The following is a 26,194-nucleotide window of genomic DNA, read 5'->3' on the forward strand; positions in this document are numbered from 1 at the left end:
CCACAGAGGGCCTTAAAGGGACAGTAAACATCAGAATTTTTGTTGTTTAAAAAGGTAGATAATCCCTTTATTACCCATTCCCCAATTTTGCATAACCAACACAGTTATAATAATATACTTTTTACCTCTCTGATTACCTTGTATCTATGGCTCTGCAAACTGCCCCCTTATTTTAGTTCTTTTGACAGACTTGCATTTGTAGCCAATTAGTGCTTGCTCTTAGGAGCTTCACGTGCCTGAGCTCATTATTATCTATGTGAAACACATGAACTAACGCCCTCTAGTGGTGAAAAACGGTTAAAATGCATTCAGATTAGAGGTGGCCTTCAAGGTCTAAGAAATTAGCAAATATACCTCTTAGATTAAGATTTTAACTAAGAATACCAAGAGAGCAACGCAAAATTGGTAATAAAAATAAATTGGAAAGTAGTTTAAAATTACATGCCCTATTTAAATCATGAAAGTTTTTTTTTTTACTTGACTGTCCCTTTAAGGAGGTCTAGAGGGCAAGGTAAGTGAAAGTTAGCTTGTGACGTCTCTGGTCTGTAAGGAATATCCTCATGGATATGGAGTCTATTATAGTACCCAGGAATTCCACCCTGGTACTGGGAACAAGATAACACTTTTCTAAGTGTATCTTCCATCCATGAGATCGAAGAAGAAATAGAAGAGCTTTCGAATGGTCTTCTGCCAGATGACAGGATGGTGCCTGAACCAGAATATCATTCAAGTATGGCGCTACTGCTATACCTCTGGTTCTGGCCACTGCAAGCAGAGCCCCCAGAACCTTCATAAAAACTCTTGGAGCAGTAGCTAGACCAAACAGAAATGCAATAAACTGGAAGTGCAGGTCCAGAAACGCAAACCTTAGGAACTTGAAGTGTTCTTTGTGTATTAGAACGTGAAGGTAAGCATCCTTCAGATCTATCGTGGTCATGAACTGTCCTTCCTGAACTAAGGGAAGGATGGACCTTACCGTCTCCATCTTGAACGAGGGGACGGCTAGAAATATGTTTAAGCACTTGAGGTCCAGAATCGGGCGGAAAGTTCCCTCCTTCTTTAGGACCACAAAAAGGTTTGAGTAGTATCCCAGACCTCTTTCTGCAAGAGGTACCGGTACAAAGGTAGGAGAAATCCCTCACGCACCCCAGAAAAGCTTCTTGTTTTTCTGGCCTTAAGGACAGGTTTGACAAGAAGAATCTGCCCCTGGGTGGATGAGACTTGAAACCTATCCTGTAACCCTGAGCGATGACCTCCAGGACCCACGGACCTTGCACGTCCCCAAACCAAGCGTCCGAAAAGAGCGATAGTCTGCCCCCTACTAGATCCATAGCCGGATCAGGGGCCGCCCCCTTTATATCGACTTTGTCTCGGCAGCCTTCTTGCTTTGCTTGGACTTATTCCCGGACTCAGACGACTTCGAAGTTCCCTTGGATTGCTCTGGCTTTGCGGAGGGCTGCTGACATTGGGATTTATCCGAACGAAAGAAATGAAAATTAGGACCTTGTCCTTTAGGTTTGTTCTTCTTAGCATGCGGTAAAAAGGCACCTTTGCCTCCCGTAACCGTGGAGATAATAGAGTCCAGGCCTAGACCAAATACAATTTTTCCCTTAAATGGGAGGGAAAGAAGTCTTGACTTCGAAGTCATTTCCGCAGACCAGGACTTCAGCCAGAGTGCCCTGCGGGCTTGAACAGAAAAACCTGAAGCCTTAGCATTCAGGCGAATAATCTGCATATTTCCATTACAGACAAAAGAATTAGCCACCTTTAAGGCCTTAATTATTTACTGGATGACGTTGAGGGGACTCTCCACCTCGATCAACTTAGATAAGGAGTCGCACCAGTAGGTAGCCGCTCCAGCAACCGCAGCAACAGCCGCTGCTGGTTGAAACAAATATCCCATATTTCTTATCCATGGGCTCTTTAAAAGACAAACTATCCTCAAGCGGGATAGAAGTACGCTTAGCAAGAGTGGAGATAGCGCCATCCACCTTGGGGATGGAACCCCACAACTCTAATTGAGAGTCCGGAACTAGGAATAATTTTTTTAAGTAAGAAGGGAAAATGAAGAACCAATTCTTTCCCATTCATTCTTAATAATGTTCGCCATCTTTACAGGAAACCAGGAAAGTCTGTGGTGCAACCCTGTCCTCGTAGACCCTATCTAATTTAGGAATCAAAGGTTCCTCAGGCAATTTAGGCTCTGGGACCTCTAACGTAGCCAAAACTTCCTTTAGTAGAAAGCGTAAATGTTCAATCCTAAGTCTAAAGTCTGGTTCCTCCGCAGCTGGAGGCTTAGAGGCAGCAGATTCCGACGAAGTATCAGAGATGTCTTCATCAGCCGATAATCTTGTATCAGATAAATCCAATAAGCTAGTAGATGACCCCTGGGAAGGATAGCAATATTTGACCTTTCGCTTGAGCTTAGCAGGGCGAGGTAAAGCACTAAAGGCCGCAGACACTGATGTTTGTAACTGCTCAGTAAAGTCTGGCGATAAAAGGGCCCCTCCAGATGGAGGATTAGGAGTGCTACGGGAAGCTGCATGTGTATTGGGAGATGACTGTAGGGTGCGCACCTTGCGGGACGGAGACTCCTCAGAGGTGGACCGCTCAGTGGTACTAAACATGTTAACTTTCTTTGACATGATTACATTATCAAGGCATGTGGAACATAATTGAGCAGGCGGGTATACCACGGCCTCATCACAATATAGACAGGTATTTGACTTAGGTAAAGAGGGAGTACCCTCTAACGCATCAGAATCCTCCATAGCTTGCGCTTATAAAACACACTATTGAGTAATATGATTAAACGGCACCTTTATACCCCCAATGGCTGGGGCACTCACCACCTCCTATGACCCATGCCAAAACAGAAAAATCGCTTCTTCACCGATAAACCACACAGTCAGGAAAGAGGAAACAGTGTGACCACACCTGGTCACATGGTGCGCAAAGCAGGACTGCCCCTGCTATAGGCAAAAGGGCGCCAAGCCCTTTCAGCCTGCGCAGTTTACAAAAACGAGAGTAAAACCTGTACGTTTCAACATCTGCCTGAGCCTCATCTCACACATGTCGCCGCATAATCATAATAAAATAAATGATGTGATTAATGCCCCTGTTCAATAATCCCCCACCGGAGATATTAACCCTTGATTCCATACAGATAAAAGGAGCCACACTGTGACCCTGTCTTCTTGCGTTATCATATGTGTATATAAAAATGAAACAATCTTACCAGAATTTATGCAGTGGAACAAAAACACAGCCTCTCAAGTTTGATAGTCTTGTAGCATCTCTCCTGACATGGACTTGAGTGATGGAAGCAAGCAGTGAAACTCGTCAACACTGATTCTAGGAGCTGTTAATACGAGTCTGGATGGGGTCGCAGAAAGACTCTCCCTGCATCTCCCATCTCCAGACTCTAACATTAGTCAATGCTCTCACTGAGAGGCTGACAAGACTACTTAAAACTCCAGTCCCATTTCGAAGGGCAGATACCCCTCATAAGGAACTACTCCGAATCTTCTGACACTTCTCTGCCAACCTCCTGTGATGAAAGACAAAGAATGACTGGAATATAAGGGAAGTGGGGGTAATTTTTATAGCCTTTGGCTGGGGTGTCTTTGCCTCCTCCTGGTGACCAGATTCAGTATTCCCAACAGTAAGGAATGATGCCGTGGCCTCTTCTCATATTAAGAAGGAAATATATAATATTGCTATATAATCACAAAAGGAGGGTAACAAAATTAAACAGAACAAATATAGCTAGGAAGCCAGCAATAAATACACAAACATAAAAGAGATAGATGGGTAAAAAATTACCAGATTGAAAATAGCCATGAACAGCACTATAAATATAGTGAGAATTCCAAGGGGCACTCTGAGCCATGGGCGGCTTGAAATTGCAGAGGAAACAGAGGGTACCCAATGTAATAGCTGAGGGCCTTTTTGGACACACTTCTGTAGGGAAAAGATGAAGCAAAATTATATTATATCAGAATTCCTATAAATTAGGACATCTGTTTGGCAAAACACCACATAACAAATAATGTTAGCTTAAAAGCAATTGGTTACATACTAAACTAAATTAAAATCATTTGTTTCATATTCTCAGAACACCTCAACTACCACAATTACCCTAAAATCCACCCTCCAATGTATCAGATTTTTTTTTTAATATGGTAGTGTAAGGCTGTAACTCTTCACAACCCTAGGCTGAAATGTTTTATATATATATATATATATATATATATATATATATATATATATATATATATATATATATATATATATATATATATATATATATATACAGTATATAAAGAAGAGTGTGGCATTTCCCTGTATTGATCTAGTGCTGCAAGGGTCAGGTAATTTCTTGACTTTCATCAGAGCAGTCTGGCGCCATTATGTTGCATGACCTTGAAAAAAAAAACACACCATAAATATATATATATATATATATATATATATATATATATATATATATATATATATTTATATTTATATGCACACAAATAAATTGGGATATAATCTTCATAGGTGCCCACAAGGATGTATGTCAGGATATTTTTTTGACTTTTGGGAAATTTAAGTGTGTTCTCTACTAATATAAAAATTGTACATGCATTTCTCCTCTGCTCACATCTCCCTCTATGTGCAGATCACATTTTAATTAACCATTAACAGTGCTTCTATCCTGCATAGTTAGGTGTTTGTATTCATTTTCATGCACAAAAATTATTCTGTTATTTACATTAAGTGCAAAATGCTTAGCTGAAAGAATGCTTCCCAGTTTGTGAGGGTAGTTTGTTGTGTTAACAAGGTCTGAAGAGGGTGACAACTGTTTTAGTTTGGTGCCTATAGATAGCAGGAAGTATTTTTTTCTGTGTGCTTAGAAGTTGATTTTCGTTTTCTTTCTTCCATTAAATGTGCATACAACCTAGTGGTTCTTTACTATACTCTTAACAATTTCTAAACTATATCTAATGAAGTTGAATAACATCTTGAGCACCAGAAAATGACCCAAAGGAAAGAAAAAAGTCTGATGTAATTAAAAGTGTAATTTATGTAAACAATGCATCTCAAACATAAACATTACATTAGTTGTCTTCTCACATTTAATATCCTTTGCCTAAACTACTACATATGAGGTATTATATGCCTTTTAAAGCATAAAATATTACACAAGGGCAACACAGTCTGGAACATATGAACCATGAGGGTAATGAGGTTGTAATAAAAGAGATAGCATCTATACTAATTTGTAAAGAGAACACCTTAAAAGCAAGGTCTGCTGCTGATATTTCATATCTGTAGAATTGTAAATCCAACTTCCAACTAAAGACCATCCAACACCAGAGAATGATACGTCATAAGGAGATTTTTTTCATAAAAACAAACAAAATTTTGTTAATTGCTTAAAGAAAACAAATGCAGAGCTGTTTAGTCTTGTGCTAGAAAGAGGGATCTTCAATTGTTTTCTAAAAAGACAATCAGGAATCCATGAAAATTCATTGTATGCATTTTCTCCAGCAATTTTGCTTTCTTAGGAGATTTAAAAAATCCGGCAAGGAAAGCATGGGACTATTTCTGGCTCCCGTTTGTCACTGCTTTGTCGGTCAGGTCAAAACAACTGACAATTCCTCATTACTCTATCCCAAGGTCCATTTTATTAGGAGATAATAAAGGTAATGTGTGAGAGATTAGATTATCAATAAATGTCCCCAAAAATAGAGAATTGAGGAGGGTGCTCAGTGTAAAAATTATGTACAGGTAATATTATGTACAGGAAAGATACACCATAAAGACTAATGTAATGTAAAGGAGTCAACGACATACAACATAATAGGGATGGAGGTATAAAATATAACTTTTATTAATATGAAAAATAAAATAGGGAATTATCCCTTAAACAAAAAATAAAACATATTTAAAAAATAGGTGTATAACAATAATCTGTAGTGAATACAAGTATGGGTGGGGAACCCAAATCGATATCAGTAAGGAGACTGGGCCAAATTATACCATGTCAATATCGAAATAGGGACACAGTCCCACTAATTCAAAGTTACAGTACCACTCAGATATAAACAGTATTGAGGCTAGAGGAAGTTTAAATTCACACATAGTAAATCACTGTGGAACATATCTCACACAGCTGACTTAAGCGTAGGGTAATAACCCCAGCACAATATAGTAAACTTGCTAGCGCAGGGTAAAAGGCCCAAGGCCGTTAAGTTAATATATAAGATACGGTTGTAGGACCCACTACCATAAAGTAAGTTACCAGAGAGAGCAATAGTAATTTAGATAGGGACACAGTCCCAGATACGGTAATGATACCCACTTCAGCGCCAATACACACCTATAAGCCCGGGGGAGGTGATCCGTAGCTATCACCAAGATAAAGACAGAATAAAAAGGGGGGTCCCCAGGTGCCAACCTAAACGGAGGCTAAGGTGAATGAGCAAAGGTGATGACAGATAAATAATTTAATATAACATCTGATCATGAATATACAATATAAAAATAAGTACAATCATAAAAACAAAGGTAAAAACAATTAACATGGATCCATGTACAATAATATAGAATAATATAAAATTATAAAATTGCAATGGAAATAGCGAGATAACCTTGCAAAATATGAAAAAAGTGTGAAAAAATAATATGAAAAATGTGCAAAAATTAGTACGTGGGAAAGTATTCGTGGCTGTGATTAGCAGTCCAAAAAAAGTGTTCAAAAAAAGGTGTGTCTGTTGTGACAGTTTATAGCAAATCCAACTGAGCAAATCCAAATGTCTATAATAAACCGTTGTTAAACGACAAATACATCTTGATGAAAAAATCCAATGTGAAAATAAAAATGTGAAGAAAACGAAAAGCAAAAAAAACCAAGGGAAAATGAGTGCCAAAGTGTTTAGAAAATCAAACAGAAAATGGTGTCCTCAGTCCTAGGAATTAGCACATATGGGCACTAGTGCACAGGGACAGGGGTGTACCTATAGGGAGAAAGGAAAAAAGCAAATGTGTAGAGCAGTAACAATACCGTGGTATAAAAGGAATCAGGCTTACCAGTACAGGTCTACGCGTTTTGGCCCTTGATAGGCCTTTATCAAGACTGGTAATAGGTTCTTACCGGTAGCCTTATATAGGGATCAATAACAAATGACCGGATATGCTGTATAATCCTCACTTCCGGTTTACGATTTTCGTCATAAATAAAACTTGTTATATATTATCCTGATAATAGTGATATATGTGTAGTATGAAGTTATTCATAGTATAGCATTCCACATGTGAAAAATATGTGATATATTCAGTTTTTATGTATTTTATTTAGCCTCCGTATATAGGTGACGTCACTTCCGGTTTAGAGAAAAGCTGAAATTAATTTTTCATTATAAGTCAAAAAGAAATATTCTTGACCAGATCAATTAAATTGAATCTATTTTGAACCTATATTCAATTGAATTACTGTTAGAATTTTCGGACTAAGATGTATTTTTTGTATTTTTCGTCTTCCGAAAATCAGAGGTTTCTATTGGTCATGACGTCACCATTGATTGCGCTCTTGGTAGGACAAGAAGGAAGGTGTGTGCTTTGACTAAGAAGGATACCGTTGCACTCTCTATCATTGGTAGCATTGGAGGTGTTAGTCTTTATACTTTAGTCTTTATAATGGTACCAGTCTCGATTATTATATGTTTTGGAAAATCTGATTGTACATAACATCGCTAACTCTGATGTATCTGCAACGACTAATACCCAATCAGTGAGCTCATCTGAGGCACACCTCCAATGCTACCAATGATAGAGAGCACAACGGTATCCTTCTTAGTCAAAGCACACACCTTCCTTCTTGTCCTACCAAGAGCGCTATCAATGGTGACGTCACGACCAATAGAAACCTCCGATTATCGGAAGACGAAAAATACAAAAAATACATCTCAGTCCGAAAATTCTAACAGTAATTCAATTGAATATAAGTTCAAAATAGATTCAATTTAATTGATCTGGTCAAGAATATTTCTTTTTGACTTATAATGAAAAATTAATTTTGGCTTTTCTCTAAACTGGAAGTGACGTCACCTATATACGGAGGCTAAATAAAATACATAAAAACTGAATATATCACATATTTTTCACATGTGGAATGCTATACTATGAATAACTTCATACTTCACATATATCACTATTATCAGAATAATATATAACAAGTTTTATTTATGACGAAAATCGTAAACCGGAAATGCGGATTATACAGCATATCCGGTCATTTGTTATCCAGTTCCAGGTGATAAACTCTCTGCATTTTCCGGTTGTTCTGGGTTATCCCTGGCTCCAAAAGCACCAAAAGCTATGTCTCAGATCACCACAATAATTGGTCTGAACTGTTACCTTGGGCAGAGTTTGCTCGTAATAGTGCTATTAATGCTTCCTCCAAGATATCCCCGTTCATGGCGAATTATGGGTTTTAACCATCCTTGTTGCCCGATTCATTCATGTCTCAGGGTATTCCGACTTTGGAGGAGCATCTTCGGCAACTCCGTTCCACGTGGGTGCAGATTCAGGATTGCCTTCATCGTTCTATGCAGCGCCAAAAGTTCCAGGCTGATCGTAGGCATCTGCCCGCGCTTTCCTACCAGGTTGGTGAGAGAGTTTGGCTGTCCTCCTGCCGTATACAGTATTTGGTTCACTGGAGAAGCTACGGTCCGGAGGAGCGTTCTTGGGTTCCCTCCTCTGATGTTCATGCTCCTGCCCTCCCGTGGGGGAGGGGTCGTTGAGAGGAGGGTACTGTCAGGGTTTTTTCCCTGTTGTGTCAGCCATTTTACTCACCTCTCTTCCTGACTATGGTGCATTGTGGGGGGTGTGCATCATCCATGTGAGACAGGATGCAGTCTCAGAATTGTGATGTCATCACTTATTATTTAAAGGGCCTCTGTTCAGTATGCTTTGCCTTTGTGTTGTCTCAGACCTGTTTGTGAGAGTTCCTGTGTATTACCTGGTGGCCTGACATCCTTCCTGGTTCCTGATCCCTGGCTTGTTCCTGACTCTGCTGTTTTCCTTGTTCCTGATTCCGGCTCGTCTGACTATTCGCTTTGGCTCCTGACTCGGCTCGTCTGACTACCAGCTCTGGTTTTGATTTCTGGCTTGTTTTTTGACTTGTGGACTTTTTATTATTTTTTGCTATTAATAAAGGTGTGATTATTTTTGCACTTCTCGTCTCAGTCTGATTCCTGGCACCCTGACAAAAGGAAAACTTACACTGTGCAGCCTAAACACAGTGCCATTTGAAGAGAACAGTCTGAGAAGGAGCAGCACCGCAAAGCTAAAGTAATTACAGTTCCTGCATGTGTCCTGTTCTTTCTGCAGAAATGTTGCATTTTGTTCTGCCTTGGGGCATATGGGTAGCGCTTGCTGATTGGTGGCTAAATGTAACCACCAATTAGCAAGCGCTATCCAGGTGCTGAATGAAAAATGGGCAGGCTCCTAACTAGGGCTGCAACTAATGATTATTTTCATAATCAATTAGTTGGTCAATTATTTTTTCGATTAATCGATTAATCGGATAAAAAAAAAAAAAAACACTGAAAAATATACCATTTGTAAAAAAATATAATTTAATGAACAAACATACTCTGTCAATGAATGTGGGCAGGTGGGCACTGGGTAGGAGTAGGTGTTTAATTTAATAATCATGACTGTAGGGTGGGAGGGATTTAAAAATTAAAAATATTTTTTTTTCTGTTGGTTGATTCATAGTTACATAACCTCTGGTGGTTTCACTGTTTGATTTTACAACCCTTCCTGTGACTGCTTCTGTACTGGTGTTAGGAAGGATAGCAGTGACAGGGGTGTGAGGACTGAGGAGATTGCGGGCACCGGGTCATGGAAGGGACTAAGGTAAGGGTCTAACTCTGTTTTGAATCTGGATCAAGTAAAAAAACTTGCTAAAATAAATTATAATAATAACCTCTTATGGTGGTCTTACTGTTTTATTTTACAACACACTCCTTAATGTGACTGCTAGTAGCTTCTATAACTGTTAGGAAGGATAGCACACAGGGGTGTGAGGAATGAGGAGAAGGAGATCGCGGGCACCAGGTGGCATGGAAGGGGAGGGACTAAGGTGAGGGTCCGGAATCTGGATCAAGTAACTTGCTGGGAGGCGGAACCAAGAGGATTAAGACATAAACTCTGGTCTCAGTGTTTTTGTATGCTTGCGCTTCTCTTGGCTAAGTTTTGAGTTAGATAAAAAAAAACACACAGTGAGAAAAGAGCTTATGTCTGTTATCTCCCCTTGGCTCCCAGCAAGTTACTTGATGCGATTCCAGACCCTCACCTTAGCCCCTCATCTTCCATGAGACCCGGTGCCGTGATCCCCTCACAGCTCACACACCTGTGCAATCCTTAACAGTTACAGAAGCTAGCATAGGAAGTAGTGTTGTAAAATAAAACAGTAAGACCACCAGAGGTTATATATTATAATTATTTTAGCAAGTTTTACTTCATCCAGAGTCGGACCCTCACCTTAGCCCCTCCCCTTCCATGACCCGGTGCCCGCAATCTCCTCACAACCCTGTGCTATCCTTGAATCCTTCCTAACAGTAAGAAGCAGTAACAGGAAGGAGTGTTCTGTACAAATAGTGAGACCACCAGACCAGAGCTTATGTCTAAATCCCCTTGGCTCCCAGCAAGTTAATAAATTGAATTGATCATTCCGAACCCTCACCTTAACCCATCCCCTTCCATGCGACCAGTGCCGCGATCTCCTCACACCCCTGTTCTATCCTAATACTTCCTAACAGAAGCAGTCACAGTGACAGCAGCAGTGATCTTTTCTTTTTAATATTAAAAGCTGTTGTCTGTTAAGGGTGTGAGGAGATCGCGGGCACCGGGTCGCATGGAAGGGGAGGGGCTAAGGTGAGGGTGCGGATCAAGTAACTTGCTGGGAGCCAAGGACAGATAAGACGTCACATAAGCTCTGTTGGTCTCACTCTCGGTCTCACGCTCTACAATTACTGTTAGTTACTCTGAAAAACTTTAAAGCAAAGAAAAAGTCATGTGTGAGCATAAAACTGGCAACACACACATTATGATTATTCATTCAAACAGCTGCCTGTAATAAAAAAAACTGTAAGTCAAGTAGCAGCCAGACGATAATATCTCCCTCCTCCATCGCCCCCCTCATTTGTCTGCGCTAGTACTAGTTATTAGTAACCCAACCCACCTTGAAGTTAGCAGATGTAGTCAGAAGCTCAGAACAGTCTATCCCAGTTGCACTTTTTTTTACACTTCCCTCTCTTCCCACAAGTCTTCTCTGATCTTCTCAACGCTCAGAAATAGACACGCCTTCTCTAGTGTGGCTGCAGCAAGCAGCCCAACTAATCAATAGAACAACTAATCGATAATGGAAATCGTTGACAACTATTTCCATTGTCGATTATTATCAACTTTATTGATTAGTTGTTGCAGCCCTACTCCTAACCTTACATTTCTGCTTTTTCAAATAAAGATAGCAAGAGAACGAAGAAAAATTGATAATAGAAGTAAATTAGAAAGTTACTTACAATTGCATGATCTATCTGAATCATGAAATAAAAAAATTGGATTTAGTATCCCTTTAAATTATTTTAAAGAAATGCATTCAGTTTCATGAAGTCTTGTTATGATTATCATTGTATGTGTTTTATTCAGTGCTAGCAGCACATGGAAGAAGAATTTTTCAAACTGACCTTCTTTAAATTGAGGCATTGAGTTTTACCAATATAGAGCTAGATTTCAAATGGTACACTAATCTTAGTGCGGGTCACATTAAGCAATCTATCTATCTATCTATCTATCTATCTATCTATCTATCTATATGTATGTGTGGGTGGGTATATATATATATATATATATTTGTGTGTGTTTATGTTTATATACATATATATATACTGTATATATATACACATATACATACACACACACACATGTGTACTTATGTGTTTATATGTGTAAATATGTATATACATAAATATATACACACATATAAACACTCATATATACACTTTTATATAAATATACACACATATATACACTTTTGAGCCCTTTCCAGTAAAAGATCTTGAAACTTAAATATAATTTAAATAAATTTTAATACATGTTAATGTGTTTTATTGTGTTTTGAATATAAATACTTTATATTCTAATGTTCTTAACTTAGAAGAAAATGTTCTTTCTATTTTTAAATTTATATTTCTATATATATCTGTATATATTTCTATACCTGTATATATTCATATCTAAATATAGGTATAAATATATATATATATATATATATATATATATAAGGTGAAGGAAGGCACTCACTGTTTATTTAATCAAGCGTGACGTTTCGGGGGCACACTCCCCTTCCTTTTGTTTGAGGAAGGGGAGTGTGTCCCCGAAACGTCACGCTTGATTAAATAAACTTTTGATGAAAAGACCAGTGAGTGCCTTCCTTCACCTTGTATACCTACCTGCTGGCACCCTGGCGCTGAAGGACTTTGAAAGTGAGAGTGCTCTCTATTACATTATATATACATATATATACACACAAAACACGGGTGGGGTCAGCACTCTCAGGCCGGACCGGGTACACATCTTATGACCCTGTAACATGCACAGCCCTGGGTGCAAAACAGCACTCTCAGGAAGCTGCACTGTCACCAGAGTCACAGGCAGTTAACCCCAGACAGGCCTGGGTGCAAGGCCCAAACAGGGAAAATTACAAAAAAAGAATACATTAATATAACACACAGAGAAAGTCCAGCACTCACTTACAAGCTCACAACTGAGATAAAAAGCAGCAATGGAAGAGTTAGTTACCGCATCTGGCCAAATGGGAAAAGCCCAGGTACCTCGTCAAGGTCTCTTCCAAATAAACCTGGGTCCCTAAACAGCCACACAATGCAGGCTCACAATCAAACAACTGTGAAAAAACAACTGTGAAAAAATGGAGGGTTCACAGGCTTATGTAATCTCCCCAAACATATACAAAACACAGGTGGGGTCAGCACTCTCAGGCCGGACCAGGTACACATCCTATGACCCTGTAACATGCACAGCCCTAAGTGCAAAACAGCACTCTCAGGAAGCTGCACTGTCACCAGAGCCACAGGCAGTTAACCCCAGACAGGCCTAGGTGCAAGGCCCAAACAGGGAAAATTACATATATATATATATATATACACACACACACACGTGCACTTATTTGTTTATATGTGTAAATATGTATATACATAAATATATACACACATATAAACACTCATATATACACTTTTATATAAAAATACACACATATATACACTTTTATATAAATATACACACATATATACACTTTTATATAAATATACACACATATATACACTTTTATATAAATATACACACATATATACACTTTTATATAAATATACACACATATATACACTTTTATATAAATATACACACATATATACACTTTTATATAAATATACACACATATATACACTTTTGAGCCCTTTCCAGTAAAAGATCTTGAAACATAAATATAATTTAAATCAATTTTAATACATTTTAATGTGTTTTATTGTGTTTTGAATATAAATACTTTATATTCTAATGTTTTTAACTTAGAAGAAAATGTTCTATTTTTACATTTCTATTTCTATATATATCTGTATATATTTCTATACCTGTATATATTCACTTGGGGTGGATGCCAGAGGATCAGAAGTGCGCATTATTACCCGTAACATATATATATATATATATATATATATATATATATATATATATATATATATATATATATATATATATATATAAAATACGGAAGGGGACTGCACTCCTAGACCGGACCAGGTACACATCCCACGACCCTGGGACATGCTCAGCCCTGGGTGCTCACTGGCACTCACAAGAAGCTGTGCTGTCCCCAGAGTCCCAGGCAGTTAACCCCAGACAGGTCTGGGTGCAAGAACCATAGGGGAAATTACTAAACAAATTAATACAACACACAGAGAAAGCCCTGCACTCACTAGCAAGCTCTTAACTAAGATTAAAAGCAAAAATGGAAAGGTTAGATACCGCATCTGGCCAAATGGGACAAGCCCAGGTACCACGTCAAGGTCCTTTCCAAAAACCTGGGACCCTAAAACAGCCACACAATGCAAGCTCTCAATCCAAACAAACTGGGAACAAGGGAAGGGTGCACATGCTTATGTAATCACCCCAGTCACATACAAAACACAGAAGGGGACTGCACTCCTAGACCAGACCGGGTGCACATCCCATGACCTTGCAACATGCTCAGCCCTGGGTGCTCACTGGCACTCACAAGAAGCTGTGCTGTCCCCAGAGTCACGGGCAGTTAACCCCAGACAGGTCTGGGTGCAAGAACCATAGGGTAAATTACAAAACAAATTATTACAACACACAGAGAAAACCCTGCACTCACTAGCAAGCTCTCAGCTAAGATTAAAAGCAAAAATGGAAAGGTTAGATACCGCATCTGGCCAAATGGGACAAGCCCAGGTACCACGTCAAGGTCCTTTCCAAAAACCTGGGACCCTAAAACAGCCACACAATGCAAGCTCTCATTCAAAACAAACTGGGAACAAGGGAAGGGCGCACAGGCTTATGTAATCACCCCAGTCATATACAAAACACAGAAGGGGACTGCACTCCTAGACCGGACCGGGTGCACATCCTATGACCCGGCAACATGCTCAGCCCTGGGTGCTCACTGGAACTCACAAGAAGCTGTGCTGTCCCCAGAGTCACAGGCAGTTAACCCCAGACAGGTCTGGGTGCAAGAACCATAGGGTAAATTACAAAACAAATTATTACAACACACAGAGAAAACCCTGCACTCACTAGCAAGCTCTCAGCTAAGATTAAAAGCAAAAATGGAAAGGTTAGATACCACATCTGGCCAAATGGGACAAGCCCAGGTACCACGTCAAGGTCCTTTCCAAAAACCTGGGACCCTAAGACAGCCACACAATGCAAGCTCTCATTCCGGGAACAAGTGAAGGGTGCACAGGCTTATGTAATCACCCCAGTCATATACAAAACATGGAAGGGGAATGCACTCCTAGACCGGACCGGGTACACATCCCATGACCCTGCAACATGCTCCAGAGTCACAGGCAGTTAACCCCAGACAGGTCTGGGTGCAAGAACCATAGGGGAAATTACAAAACAAATTAATACAACACACAGAGAAAGCCCTGCACTCACTAGCAAGCTCTCAATCCAAACAAACTGGGAACAAGTGAAGGGTGCACAGGCTTATGTAATCACCCCATTTTTGCTTTTAATCTTAGCTGAGAGCTTAATAGTGAGTGCACGGCTTTCTCTGTGTGTTGTATTAATTTGTTTTGTAATTTGTTGTGTTTGCTAATCCAAGTTTAAGATTTAAAACAGGGTTCTTCAAACTTTTTTTCCCAAGACCCAGTGTCTTGATACCACATATGTTTGCGACCCTATTTTTATGCTTGGTCTGAAAAGTGATATACAAGATAGAGGCAATTTTGGGCAAAGTGACAAAAATGTGCGCGTACTTTATTCCTGATTGTAGTGAAACTTGAAAGTGTTTTAAAAGCTAATAACACACACACACTCTCATAAAATAGATACACCACACACACACACTCTCATACAACAGACACAAACACCAGAAACTCTCATACAAAAGACACACACACCAGAGGCTCTCATACAACACACTCTCCTACAACACACATACACAAGTCACGACCCAGTAAACATGATGTTGCGACCCAGTAATGGGTCCCAACCAGTGATTTGAAGAACCCTAATTTAAAAAGACAAATTGATCATTAGACCATTAAACACCTTTGCAATTATGTTAGCAAAGCTAATTGTTGAATTTCTGGTGCATCAGCAATTGTGGCTTTGATTACAGGCTTAAGAAGGCCCTAAACAAAAAACTTTTATCTGAAACTCATCAGTCTATTCTTGTTCTGAGAAATGAAGGCTATTCCATGCGAGAAATTGCCAAGAAAAAGAAAATTTATGCTTACCTGATAAATTTGTTTCTTTTTAGACACGATGAGTCCACGGATTTCATCCTTACTTGTGGGAATAAGCCTTCTTGTCAGCAGGAGGAGGCAAAGAGCACCACAGCAGAGCTGTTATATAGCTCTTCCCTTCCTTCCCACTCCAGTCATTCGACCGAAGTTAGGAAGAGAAAGGAAAAGCCAAGGTGCAGAGGTTTCTGAAGTTTACAAAAATTAATAACCTGTCTCATAGAACAAGGCGGGTCGTGGACTCATCGGGTCTAAAAAGAAACAAATTTATCAGGTAAGCATAAATTTTCTTTTCTTATTAAAGACACGATGAGTCCACGGATTTCATCCTTACTTGTGGGATACAATATCAAAGCTAGAGTACACAGATGATAAGGGAGGGACAAGACTGGAAACCTAAACGGAAGGCACCACTGCTTGAAGAACCTTTCTCCCAAAAACAGCCTCAGCCGAAGCAAAGGTATCAAACTTGTAAAGTTTAGAAAAAGTGTGAAGAGAGGACCAAGTTGCAGCCTTGCAAATCTGCTCAACTGAAGCATCATTTTTGAATGCCCATGAGGAAGCAACAGCCCTAGTGGAATGAGCGGTAATTCTTTCAGGAGGCTGCTGTCTAGCAGTCTCGTATGCCAAACGGATGATACTCTTCAGCCAAAAAGAAAGAAAAAATGATAAACAGCGAAGAAGATTGACGAAAATCTTTAGTTGCTTGTAAATAAAATTTTAAAGCACGGACTACATCCAAATTGTGCAGAAGACGTTACTTCTGAAAAGAAGGATTAGGACACAATGAAGGAACAACAATCTCCTGGTTAATGTTCTTGTCTGAAACAACCTTAGGAAGAAAACCAAGTTTAGTACGTAAAACCACCTTATCCGAATGAAAAATAAGATAAGGAGAATTATATTGTAATGCCGAAAGCTCAGACACTCTTCGAGCAGAAGAAATGGCAACAAGAAACAAAACTTTCCAAGATAATAACTTAATATCTATGGAATGCATAGGCTCAAACGGAACCCCTTGAAGAACTTTAAGAACTAAATTCAAACTCCACAGAGGAGCAATTGGTTTAAATACAGGCCTGATTCTATTCAAAGCCTGACAAAAAGATTGAACATCTGGAACATCTGCCAGACGCTTGGGTAACAAAATAGATAAAGCAGAGATCTGACCCTTTAGGGAACTTGCTGATAAACCTTTCTCCAATCCTTTTTGGAGAAAAGACAAAATCCTGGGAATCTTAACTCTACTCCATGAGTAGCCCCTGGATTCACACCAATAAAGATATTTACGCCATATCTTATGGTAAATTTTCCTAGTTACAGGCTTACGTGCTTGAATTAAGGTATCTATAACCGAATCCGAGAAACCTTGCTTGGATAGGATTAAGCATTCAATCTCCAAGCAGTTAGCTTCAGAGAAGCTAGATTCAGGTGAAGGAAGGGTCCCTAAATGAGAGGGTCCTTCCTCAACGGAAGTGTCCAAGGTGATAGAGATGACATGTCCACCAGATCGGCATACCAAATCCTGCAAGGCCACGCAGGAGCGATGAGGATCACTGATGCCTTCTCCTGTTTGATCCGAGCAATAACCAGGGGAAGAAGAGCAAACGGGGGAATAGATATGCTAGGCTGAAGGACCAAGGAACTGACGATGCATCTATCAGCTCGGCCTGGGGATCCCTGGACCTGGACCTGTATCTCGGGAGTTTGGCATTCTGACGAGATGCCATGAGATCCAACTCTGGCCAACCCCATTTGAGAATCAAGTCGGAGAAAATTTCCGGATGGAGTTCCCACTCCCCCGGATGAAATGTTTGTCTGCTCAGAAAATCCGCCTCCCAGTTGTCCACTCCTGGGATGTGTATTGCAGACAGATGGCAAGAATGGGCCTCCGCCCACTGGATTATCTTGGTTACTTCGGTCATCGCTAAGGAACTCCTTGTTCCTCCCTGATGATTGATGTAAGCCACTGTCGTTATGTAGTCCGTTGTCACAATCACCCATGAAGGTCTGCGAAAGCATATTCCCTGGAATAGGTGATCCAGAGACAACCACCATTGAAGACAGTCTCTCGTCTCCTGTTCTAGGACTATTCGAGGAGACAAATCTGCATAATCTCCATTCCACTACCTTAGCATGTTTAACTGCAGAGGCCTGAGGTGAAACCGAGCAAACGGTATGATGTCCATTGTCGCCACCATCAACCCGATTACCTCCATGCACTGAGCAACTGACGGTTGAGGAGTAGACTGAAGGGCTCGACAAGTATCCAGAATCTTTGATTTTCTGACTTCTGTCAGAAAAAGTCTCATGGAGATAGAATCGATTAGAGTTCCCAAGAAGGGAACCCTTGTCTTCGGGATTAAAGAACTCTTTTCCAGATTTATCTTCCACCCGTGAGTCCTCAGGAAGGGTAGTACAATGTCGATATGGGACCTTGCTTGCTGACAAGGTGATGCCTGGATTAGAATATCGTCCAGATAAGGCACCACCACAATGCCCGCGGTCTTAGAACCGCCAGCAGAGACCCCAGAACCTTTGTGAAAATTCTGGGTGCCGTGGCCAGACCAAAAGGAAGAGCCACGAACTGAAAGTGTTTGTTCAGAAAAGCGAACCTTAGGAACTTGCGATGATCCCTGTGGATAGGAACATGTAGATATGCATCCTTTAAATCCACTGTCATCATAAATTGACCCTCCTGGATCAATGGAAGAATGGTACGAATTGTTTCCATCTTGAATGATGGAACTCTGAGAAACTTGTTTAGACTCTTGAGGTCTAAGATAGGTCTGAAGTTTCCCTCCTTTTTGGGAACTACAAACAGATTTGAATAAAAACCCTGCCCCTGTTCCAGTATTGGAACGGGACAAATTACTCCCATGGGAGAGAGGTCTCTTACACAATGTGCAATTTTTTTTCTCTATAACTTAAAGCCCTCTCAATACATGAGGGACAAAAAGGAATTGGTGGTTCCATATTCGCATCCAAACACATGGAGCAAGTAAAATTTTGCACTGCATCTAAATCCATACTACAATACAAAAGAAAAAATAATTTTTCTGTTTTTATATATATATATATATATATATATATATATATATATATATATATATCTCGATACTGTCACTTTAAAAAACATAAAATTATATCAGAAATATAGGGAATCAAATTATCAATAAAGTATTTGATGGTAGAAAATTATGCTTGAATTATCAATAAGGCATTTTATGGCAGCTTTCTTCCAGCCCTAGTGCCAGTACTCTTAGTTGTCAATTTAAACTCTTCATACAAGAAGGGATAACGTTCCCACATAAGAAGCCTTAAAATAATCTTATGTTCAAAACAAGCTTAAGTGCCTTATTTAATCTGAGTCTTTTGCTCCTCCAGAATGAATAAAGTCAGCACTTACCTTAAATGCTGTCCGACAGCAGGACAGTCCAGCAGGTGTAAGAGGACCTCTCCCTCCCATAGCCCTGTGGAAAAAGATCAGCCTGAGTTAACTGTGCTTAGGTTATCTGGAATAGGGCAGCAAATATGTATATCAGGCACAATGAGAATTATGTCCCACCAGTTCCTATTGCTTTAAAGCCACCAAAAGCTCTACTGTAGAGGCTACACCCTGGAACAAAGTAGAACTCTCTCTGGCACTACTTTAAAAATAATAAACTCTTGATTGAAGAATCTAATCTAACACCTCACTTTACCTCTTCCTATCACTAACGTAGGCAAAGAGAATGACTGGGGTGGGAGGGAAGGGAGGAGCTACATAACAGCTCTGCTGTGGTGCTCTTTGCCTCCTCCTGCTGACCAGGAGGCGTAATCCCACAAGGATGAAATCCGTGGGCTCATTGTGTCTTTAAAAAGAAATGAAGATCCCGTTCAATGCTTTGTGCTACTCCCTTCACAGAACGGAGCAAACTGTCTCTAACCAGAATAGAAAGAGGAGTGGGCGGCCCCGGTGCACAACTGAGCAAGAGGACAAATACATTAGAGTGTCTCGTTTGAAAAACAGACTCCTCACAGGTCCCAAACTGGCAGCTTTATTAAATAGTACCCGCAAAACACCAATCGCAATATCAACAGTGAAGAGGTAACTCCGGGATGCTGACTTTCTAGGCAGAGTTGCAAAGAAAAAGCCATATCTCAGACTGGCCAATAAAAAGAAAAGATTAAGATGGGCAAAAAAAAAACACAGACACTGGACAAAGGAAGATTGGAAAAAAGTGTTATAAACAGATGAATCTAAGTTTAAGATGTTCAGATCACAAAGAAGAACATTCATGAGACGCAGACCAAATGAAAAGATACTGGATGAGTGCTTAACGCCCTCTGTCAAGCATGGTTGAAGCAATGTGATGGCCTGGGGTGCTTTGCTGGTGTTAAAGTTGGATATTTATACAGGGTAAAAGGAAAACTTGAAGAAGGAAGACTAGAATGGGGTGAAATCTCTTCGGATTACCTCAACAAATTGACAACTAGAATGCCAAAGGTCTGCAAGGCTGTAATTGCTGCACATAGAGTATTTTTTGACAAACACAATAATTGTTTTACTTAAAATTAGTTATTTCTAAATTTGTCAATGACTATATTTCCTAATCAAACTCATTTCATGTATGTTTTTCATGGAAAATACAGAAATTTCTAAATGACCCCAAACATTTGAATGCCATTGTGTGTGTGTGTTACCTAGCTTGGGCGATAAACAATTGACCTATAACAAATTAAGTATAAATTGTGGTTTAATGTGAACAAGAATTTTTTTGGCTCTTTGTTAAAGGGACACTAAAGTAAAAATGAAACTTTCATGATTCAGATAGAGTATACAGTTTTAAGAAACTTTAAAATTTACTTCTAATATCAAATTTTGCACATTATTTTTATATACACACTTTCTGAGGCACCACAGGGTATCCGTATACTAGTCTGTGATTGGCTGATGGCTGTCACATGATACAGGGGGGGCCGGCAATTTTTTTTATTAGGCACTAGTTAATTATGCAATTCTACTGTATTTAGGGGCCCTTTCATTTATGTAAATGTGTCAGAGCAACCAACCTTTTTTCTTCTATTTTGTGAGAACATACTAATAAACAGATTTTAATTATTTTAGCTAACATTTTTGGCTCGAGAAAGATAAAATGTCCAGCCACTGTGGGAATATCTAAATTAATATTTCAAGACATACAAAATTGATATGCACATAACTATATTAGTGAAGGTCCCAAATGTTGATTAAATCTGTTATGTAACATAAAAAGAGCAGACAAATTATTATTAATTATCTATATTATTCCAATAGTCACAGATTTCTAAATTTGACCACCACTAGTTTTAGCCTATAATAAGGCATATCATACAGCTAAGCGTCAAGAATAGGGGCAAAAAAAATCATAAAAAGCAATAGATTTTCTCAAACATGATGATCTGTTCATATTTACAAACTCACCCATGACCCACAAGTTTTACAAATTTGACGTCTTTGCTTTGGCGGAAGCAGTTTTTGGGAGAAAAGTTTTACAGGCTGTGGTGCCCTCAGATTAGGGTCTGCTTTCTTTCGCCCTCCCATTTTTCATTCAGTGTCCTCTAGAGCTTGGGTATTTGTTCCCAGAAGTAATGAATGAAGCCGTGGACTCTCCTCCCCTTTAGATGAAAAACATAAATTATGCTTACCTGATAATTTTATTTCCATCGAGGGGAGGAGAGTCCACGGCTTCATTCATTACTTGTGGGAATTAAGAACATGGCATTAAATACCTCCCCCACTTCCCTCATCCCCTAGTCATTCTGCAGAGGGAACAAGGAACAGTAGGCAAAATATCAGGGTATAAATGGTGCCAGAAGAACAAAAACTAAATTTAGGTCCACACACCGGAGCAACGGGTGTGAGCCGTGGACTCTACTCCCCTCGATGGAAATAAAATTATCAGGTAAGCATAATTTATGTTTTCTATCTAAAGGGGAGGAGAGTCCACGGCTTCATTCATTACTTCTGGGAACAAATACCCAAGCTCTAGAGGACACTGAATGAAAAATGGGAGGGCAAAAGAAAGCGGACCCTAATCTGAGGGCACCACAGCCTGTAAAACTTTTCTCCCAAAGACTGCTTCGGCCGAAGCAAAGACGTCAAATTTGTAAAACTTTGTAAAGGTATGTAAGGAGCACCAGGTAGCCGCCTTACAAATCTGCTCCATAGAGGCCTTATTCTTGAAGGCCCAAGAAGAAGCCACAGCTCTAGTCGAATGAGCCGTGATCCTCTGAGGAGGCTTATGTCCTGCTGTTTCATAGGCTAAGCAAATCATGCTCCTCAACCAAAAGAACAAAGAAGTTGAAGAGGCTTTCTGCCCCTTGCGCTTCCCTGCATACACCACAAAAAGAGATGTAGATTGTCTGAAATCCTTTGTAGCCTGAAGATAAAACTTCAAGGCTCGAACCACGTCCAAATTATGAAGTAACCTCTCCTTAGGAGAAGAGGGGTTAGGACACAAAGGAGGAACTATTATTTCCTGATTGATGTTATGGTTAGATATATTTTTGGGAAGAAATCCCAAATCAGTGCGCAGAATAGCCTTATCAGCGTGAAAGACCAAATTAGGAGGCTCAAATTGCAAGGCCGCCAACTCAGAGACTCTGCAAGCCGATGCAATAGCCAACAGAAAGAGAACCTTCCAGGAAAGAAACTTAATGTCAATAGAGTGCATAGGTTCAAACGGAATCCTCTGCAATACCCTCAGAACCACTTTCAAGCTCCAGGGAGGAGCGGACTGTCTAAAAACAGGCCTGATTCTAGACAGAGCCTGAACAAAGTACTGAATATCAGGAAGCTCAGTGAGCCTCTTGTGCAACAAAACCTATAATGCTGAAATCTGTCCCTTCAAGGAATTGGCGGCAAGTCCCTTCTCCAAACTGTCCTGGAGAAAGGACAGAATCCTGGATACCTTAACCTTGTGCCAAGGAAATCCATGCTTCTCACACCAGGACAAGTAAGTCCTCCACACCTTATGACAGATGCAATGAGTGACCGGCTTCCTAGCCTGAACAATAGTATCAATCACTCTCTCAGAAAAACCTCTCTTGGCCAAGACTAAGCGTTCAATCTCCACGCAGTCAGCCTCACAGAATCTAGATTTTGATGTTGAAAGGGACCCTGTACCAACAGATCCTTGTGACAGGGTAATCTCCATGGATGAGAAGATGACATCCCCACCAGATCCGCAAACCACATCCTCCACGGCAACAACGGAGCAATCAGAATACCCAGAGCTTGCTCCTGCTTGATACGGGCCACTACATGAGGTAGAAGTGGCAACGGTGGAAAAATGTAAACTAGGTTGAACCCCCAAGGCACCGCTAAAGCATCTATCAGCTCTGCCTGGGGATCCCTGGACCGCGACCCATATCTGGGTAGCTTGCAATTGAGTCTGGATGCCATGAGGTCTATCTCCGGCGTCCCCCATCTGTGACAAATCTCTGCAAACACCTTGGGATGGAGAGACCATTCCCCCGGATGGAAGGATTGCCTGCTGGGCAAATCCGCTTCCCAGTTGAGCACATCCGGAATGTGGATTGCTGAGAGCGAGCAGTTGTGGGACTCATGTGTGCCCATTCCAATATCTGAGAAACCTCCCTCATTGCCAGGGAGCTTTTCTTCCCCCCCTGGTGGTTGATGTAAGCCACCAAGGTAATGTTGTCTGTCTGGAATCTGATGAAGCTGAACGACCCCAGTAGAGGCCACACCTTCAGAGCATTGTAGATCGCTCGGAGTTCCAGAATACTGATCAGGATGAGAGACTCCTCTCGAGACCATTTTCCCTGTGCCATCCTGACACCCCAAACAGCTCCCCATCCTGCCAGACTCACGTCCATGGTCACAATCTCCCAGAACGGTCTCGGGAAGGATGTCCCTTGGGACAGTTGTTCCGAATGGATCCACTAAGAGAGGGATTCCCTCGTCCGATCGTCCAAAGAAATCTGTTAAGATAGGTCTGTATGGTCGCCGTTCCACTGTCTCAACATGCATAACTGAAGAGGTCTGAGGTGGAACCTGGCAAATGGAATGACATTGATGATGGACATTATGAGCCCGATCACCTCCATACTCTGAGCCACCGAGGGACTGGAGGAAGACTGAAGGGCAAGACAGGTGGACACAATCTTCCTGTGTCGCTGACCTGAGAGAAATATCCTCATGGATATAAAATCTATTATTGTTCCCAGGAACTCCACCCTGTTGCTGGGAATCAGGGAGCTCTTTCCTGAGTTTATCTTCCAACCGTGGGATTGGAGCAAAAGAAGAAGGGCCCTCGAGTGATCCTCTGCAAGACTAATCAACGGCACCTGCACTAGGATGTCGTCCAGATAGGGCACCACAGTAATGGCACTGGATCTGGCTACTGCAAGTAGCGCCCCAGAACCTTTGTGAAGACTCTCAGTGCCATTGTGAGACAAAAGGGAAGGGCCACAAACTGGAAATGTTGGTCCAGAAATGCAAATCTCAGGAACCTGAAGTAATCCCTGTGGATTGGCACATGAAGGTAGGCATCCTTCAAGTCTATTGTCGTCATGAACTGACCCTCTTAAACTAGGGGCAGAATAGATCTGATTGTTTCCATTTTGAACAGTGGAACAGTTAGAAACTTGTTTAAATATTTTCAGAATCGGGTGGAACGTGCCCTCCTTCTATGGGACCATGAAAAGGTTTGAATAGTACCCTAGACCCCTTTCTGTTGGGGGTACTGGTACATTTACTCCGAGGGATGAGAGATCCCTCACACATTGTTGAAAGGTGTCTCTCTTTTCTGGTCTGGAAGACAGATTTGACAGGAGGAATCTGCCACTGGGCAGATGAGATCTGAGCCCTATCCTGTATCCTTGGGTGATAACCTCCAGAACCCAAGGGTCCTGAATGTCCTGCAACCAGGCTTCTGAGAAGAGAGATAATCTGCCCCCTACTTGGTCCGGAAACCAGTCACCCCTTCATGTTGACTTTGTTTCGGCGGGCTTCTTGATCTGCTTGGACTTATTCCAAGACTGAGCTGGCTTCCAAGTGCCCTTGAACTGACCCGCTTTTGCGGCGGGCTGTTGGCGTTGGACCTTGTCAGGGTGAAAGGGACAAAAAGTAGATCTCTTAGGCTTAACCTTCTAATCCTGTGGTAGGAAAGCACCCTTGCCTCCAGTAACTGTGGATATAATCGAGTCAAATCCTGGACCGAACAGAATCTTCCTCTGAAATGGAAGGAATTGCAGTCTAGACTTAGAAGTTATGTCCGCAGATCACGACTTTAGCCACAGAGCCCTGCAGGCTAATATGGAAAAACCTGACACCTTAGCATTCAGGTGAATAATCTGCATATTGGCATCACAAATAAAAGAATTAGCGACCCTCAAGGCCTTAATTCTCTCATGTAGCTCATCAAGGGGAGTCTCCCTCTCGACCATGTCAGATAGAGCTTCGCACCAATATGTTGCAGCACCGGCAACCGCAGCTACCAGAAGAAAAACAAACCCCATGTGTTGAAACATTTTTCTTAACATGTTCTCTAACTTTGTATCCATAGGCTCTTTAAATGACAAACTATCCTCGAGAGGAATCGTTGTCTGCTTCGCGAGCGTAGAAATAGCACCATCCACCTTAGGGACAGTCCCCCATAGCTCAAGCTGAGAGTCCGGAACGGGGAACAGCTTCTAAAAAGAAGAAGAAGAAGAAGGGGAAAATGAAGAACCTAATCTCTACCATTCATTCTTAATAATATTAGCCATCTTAACAGGAACCGGGAAGGTCTGAGGCACCACCCTGTCCTCATATACTTTATCAACCTTAGGAATCAAAGGTTCCTCAGGTAGTTTTGGTTCTGGAACCTTGAGGGTAGCAAGCACTTGCTTCAGCAAAAAGCGCAAATTTTCCATCCTAAACCTAAAGTCAGGCTCTTCTGGAGTCGGAGCTTTAGATGACATAGACTCCTACCCAAAAGTAACGTCCTCCAAAGAGTTGGAGTCATCCTCATCAGCGGATAATCTTTCCGAAATATCCATTGGACTAGATGACCCCTGGGTCAGATCGCCATATCTTACCTTACGATTGCGCTTAGCAGAACGTGATAAGGCATTAATAACCTTAGTCACCGCCATTTGCA

At 40.8% G+C, this 26,194-nt stretch overlaps 1 protein-coding gene across 8 annotated transcripts in view; it reads right to left on the bottom strand.

The window, feature by feature from the left end:
• ADCY4 (adenylate cyclase 4) overlaps positions 1–26,194 on the bottom strand; it is a 166,801-nt gene that overhangs the window by 48,205 nt on the left and 92,402 nt on the right. For all 8 annotated transcript variants that reach the window (XM_053702263.1, XM_053702262.1, XM_053702264.1 and 5 more), the window contains exon 17: positions 3,826–3,963. In XM_053702263.1, coding sequence (XP_053558238.1) covers positions 3,826–3,963 — 138 coding nt within the window. The remainder of the gene's footprint in view (positions 1–3,825; positions 3,964–26,194) is intronic.

This window comes from Bombina bombina, chromosome 2 (assembly GCF_027579735.1).
Source record: "Bombina bombina isolate aBomBom1 chromosome 2, aBomBom1.pri, whole genome shotgun sequence".
In the NCBI taxonomy this organism is placed as follows: domain Eukaryota; kingdom Metazoa; phylum Chordata; class Amphibia; order Anura; family Bombinatoridae; genus Bombina; species Bombina bombina.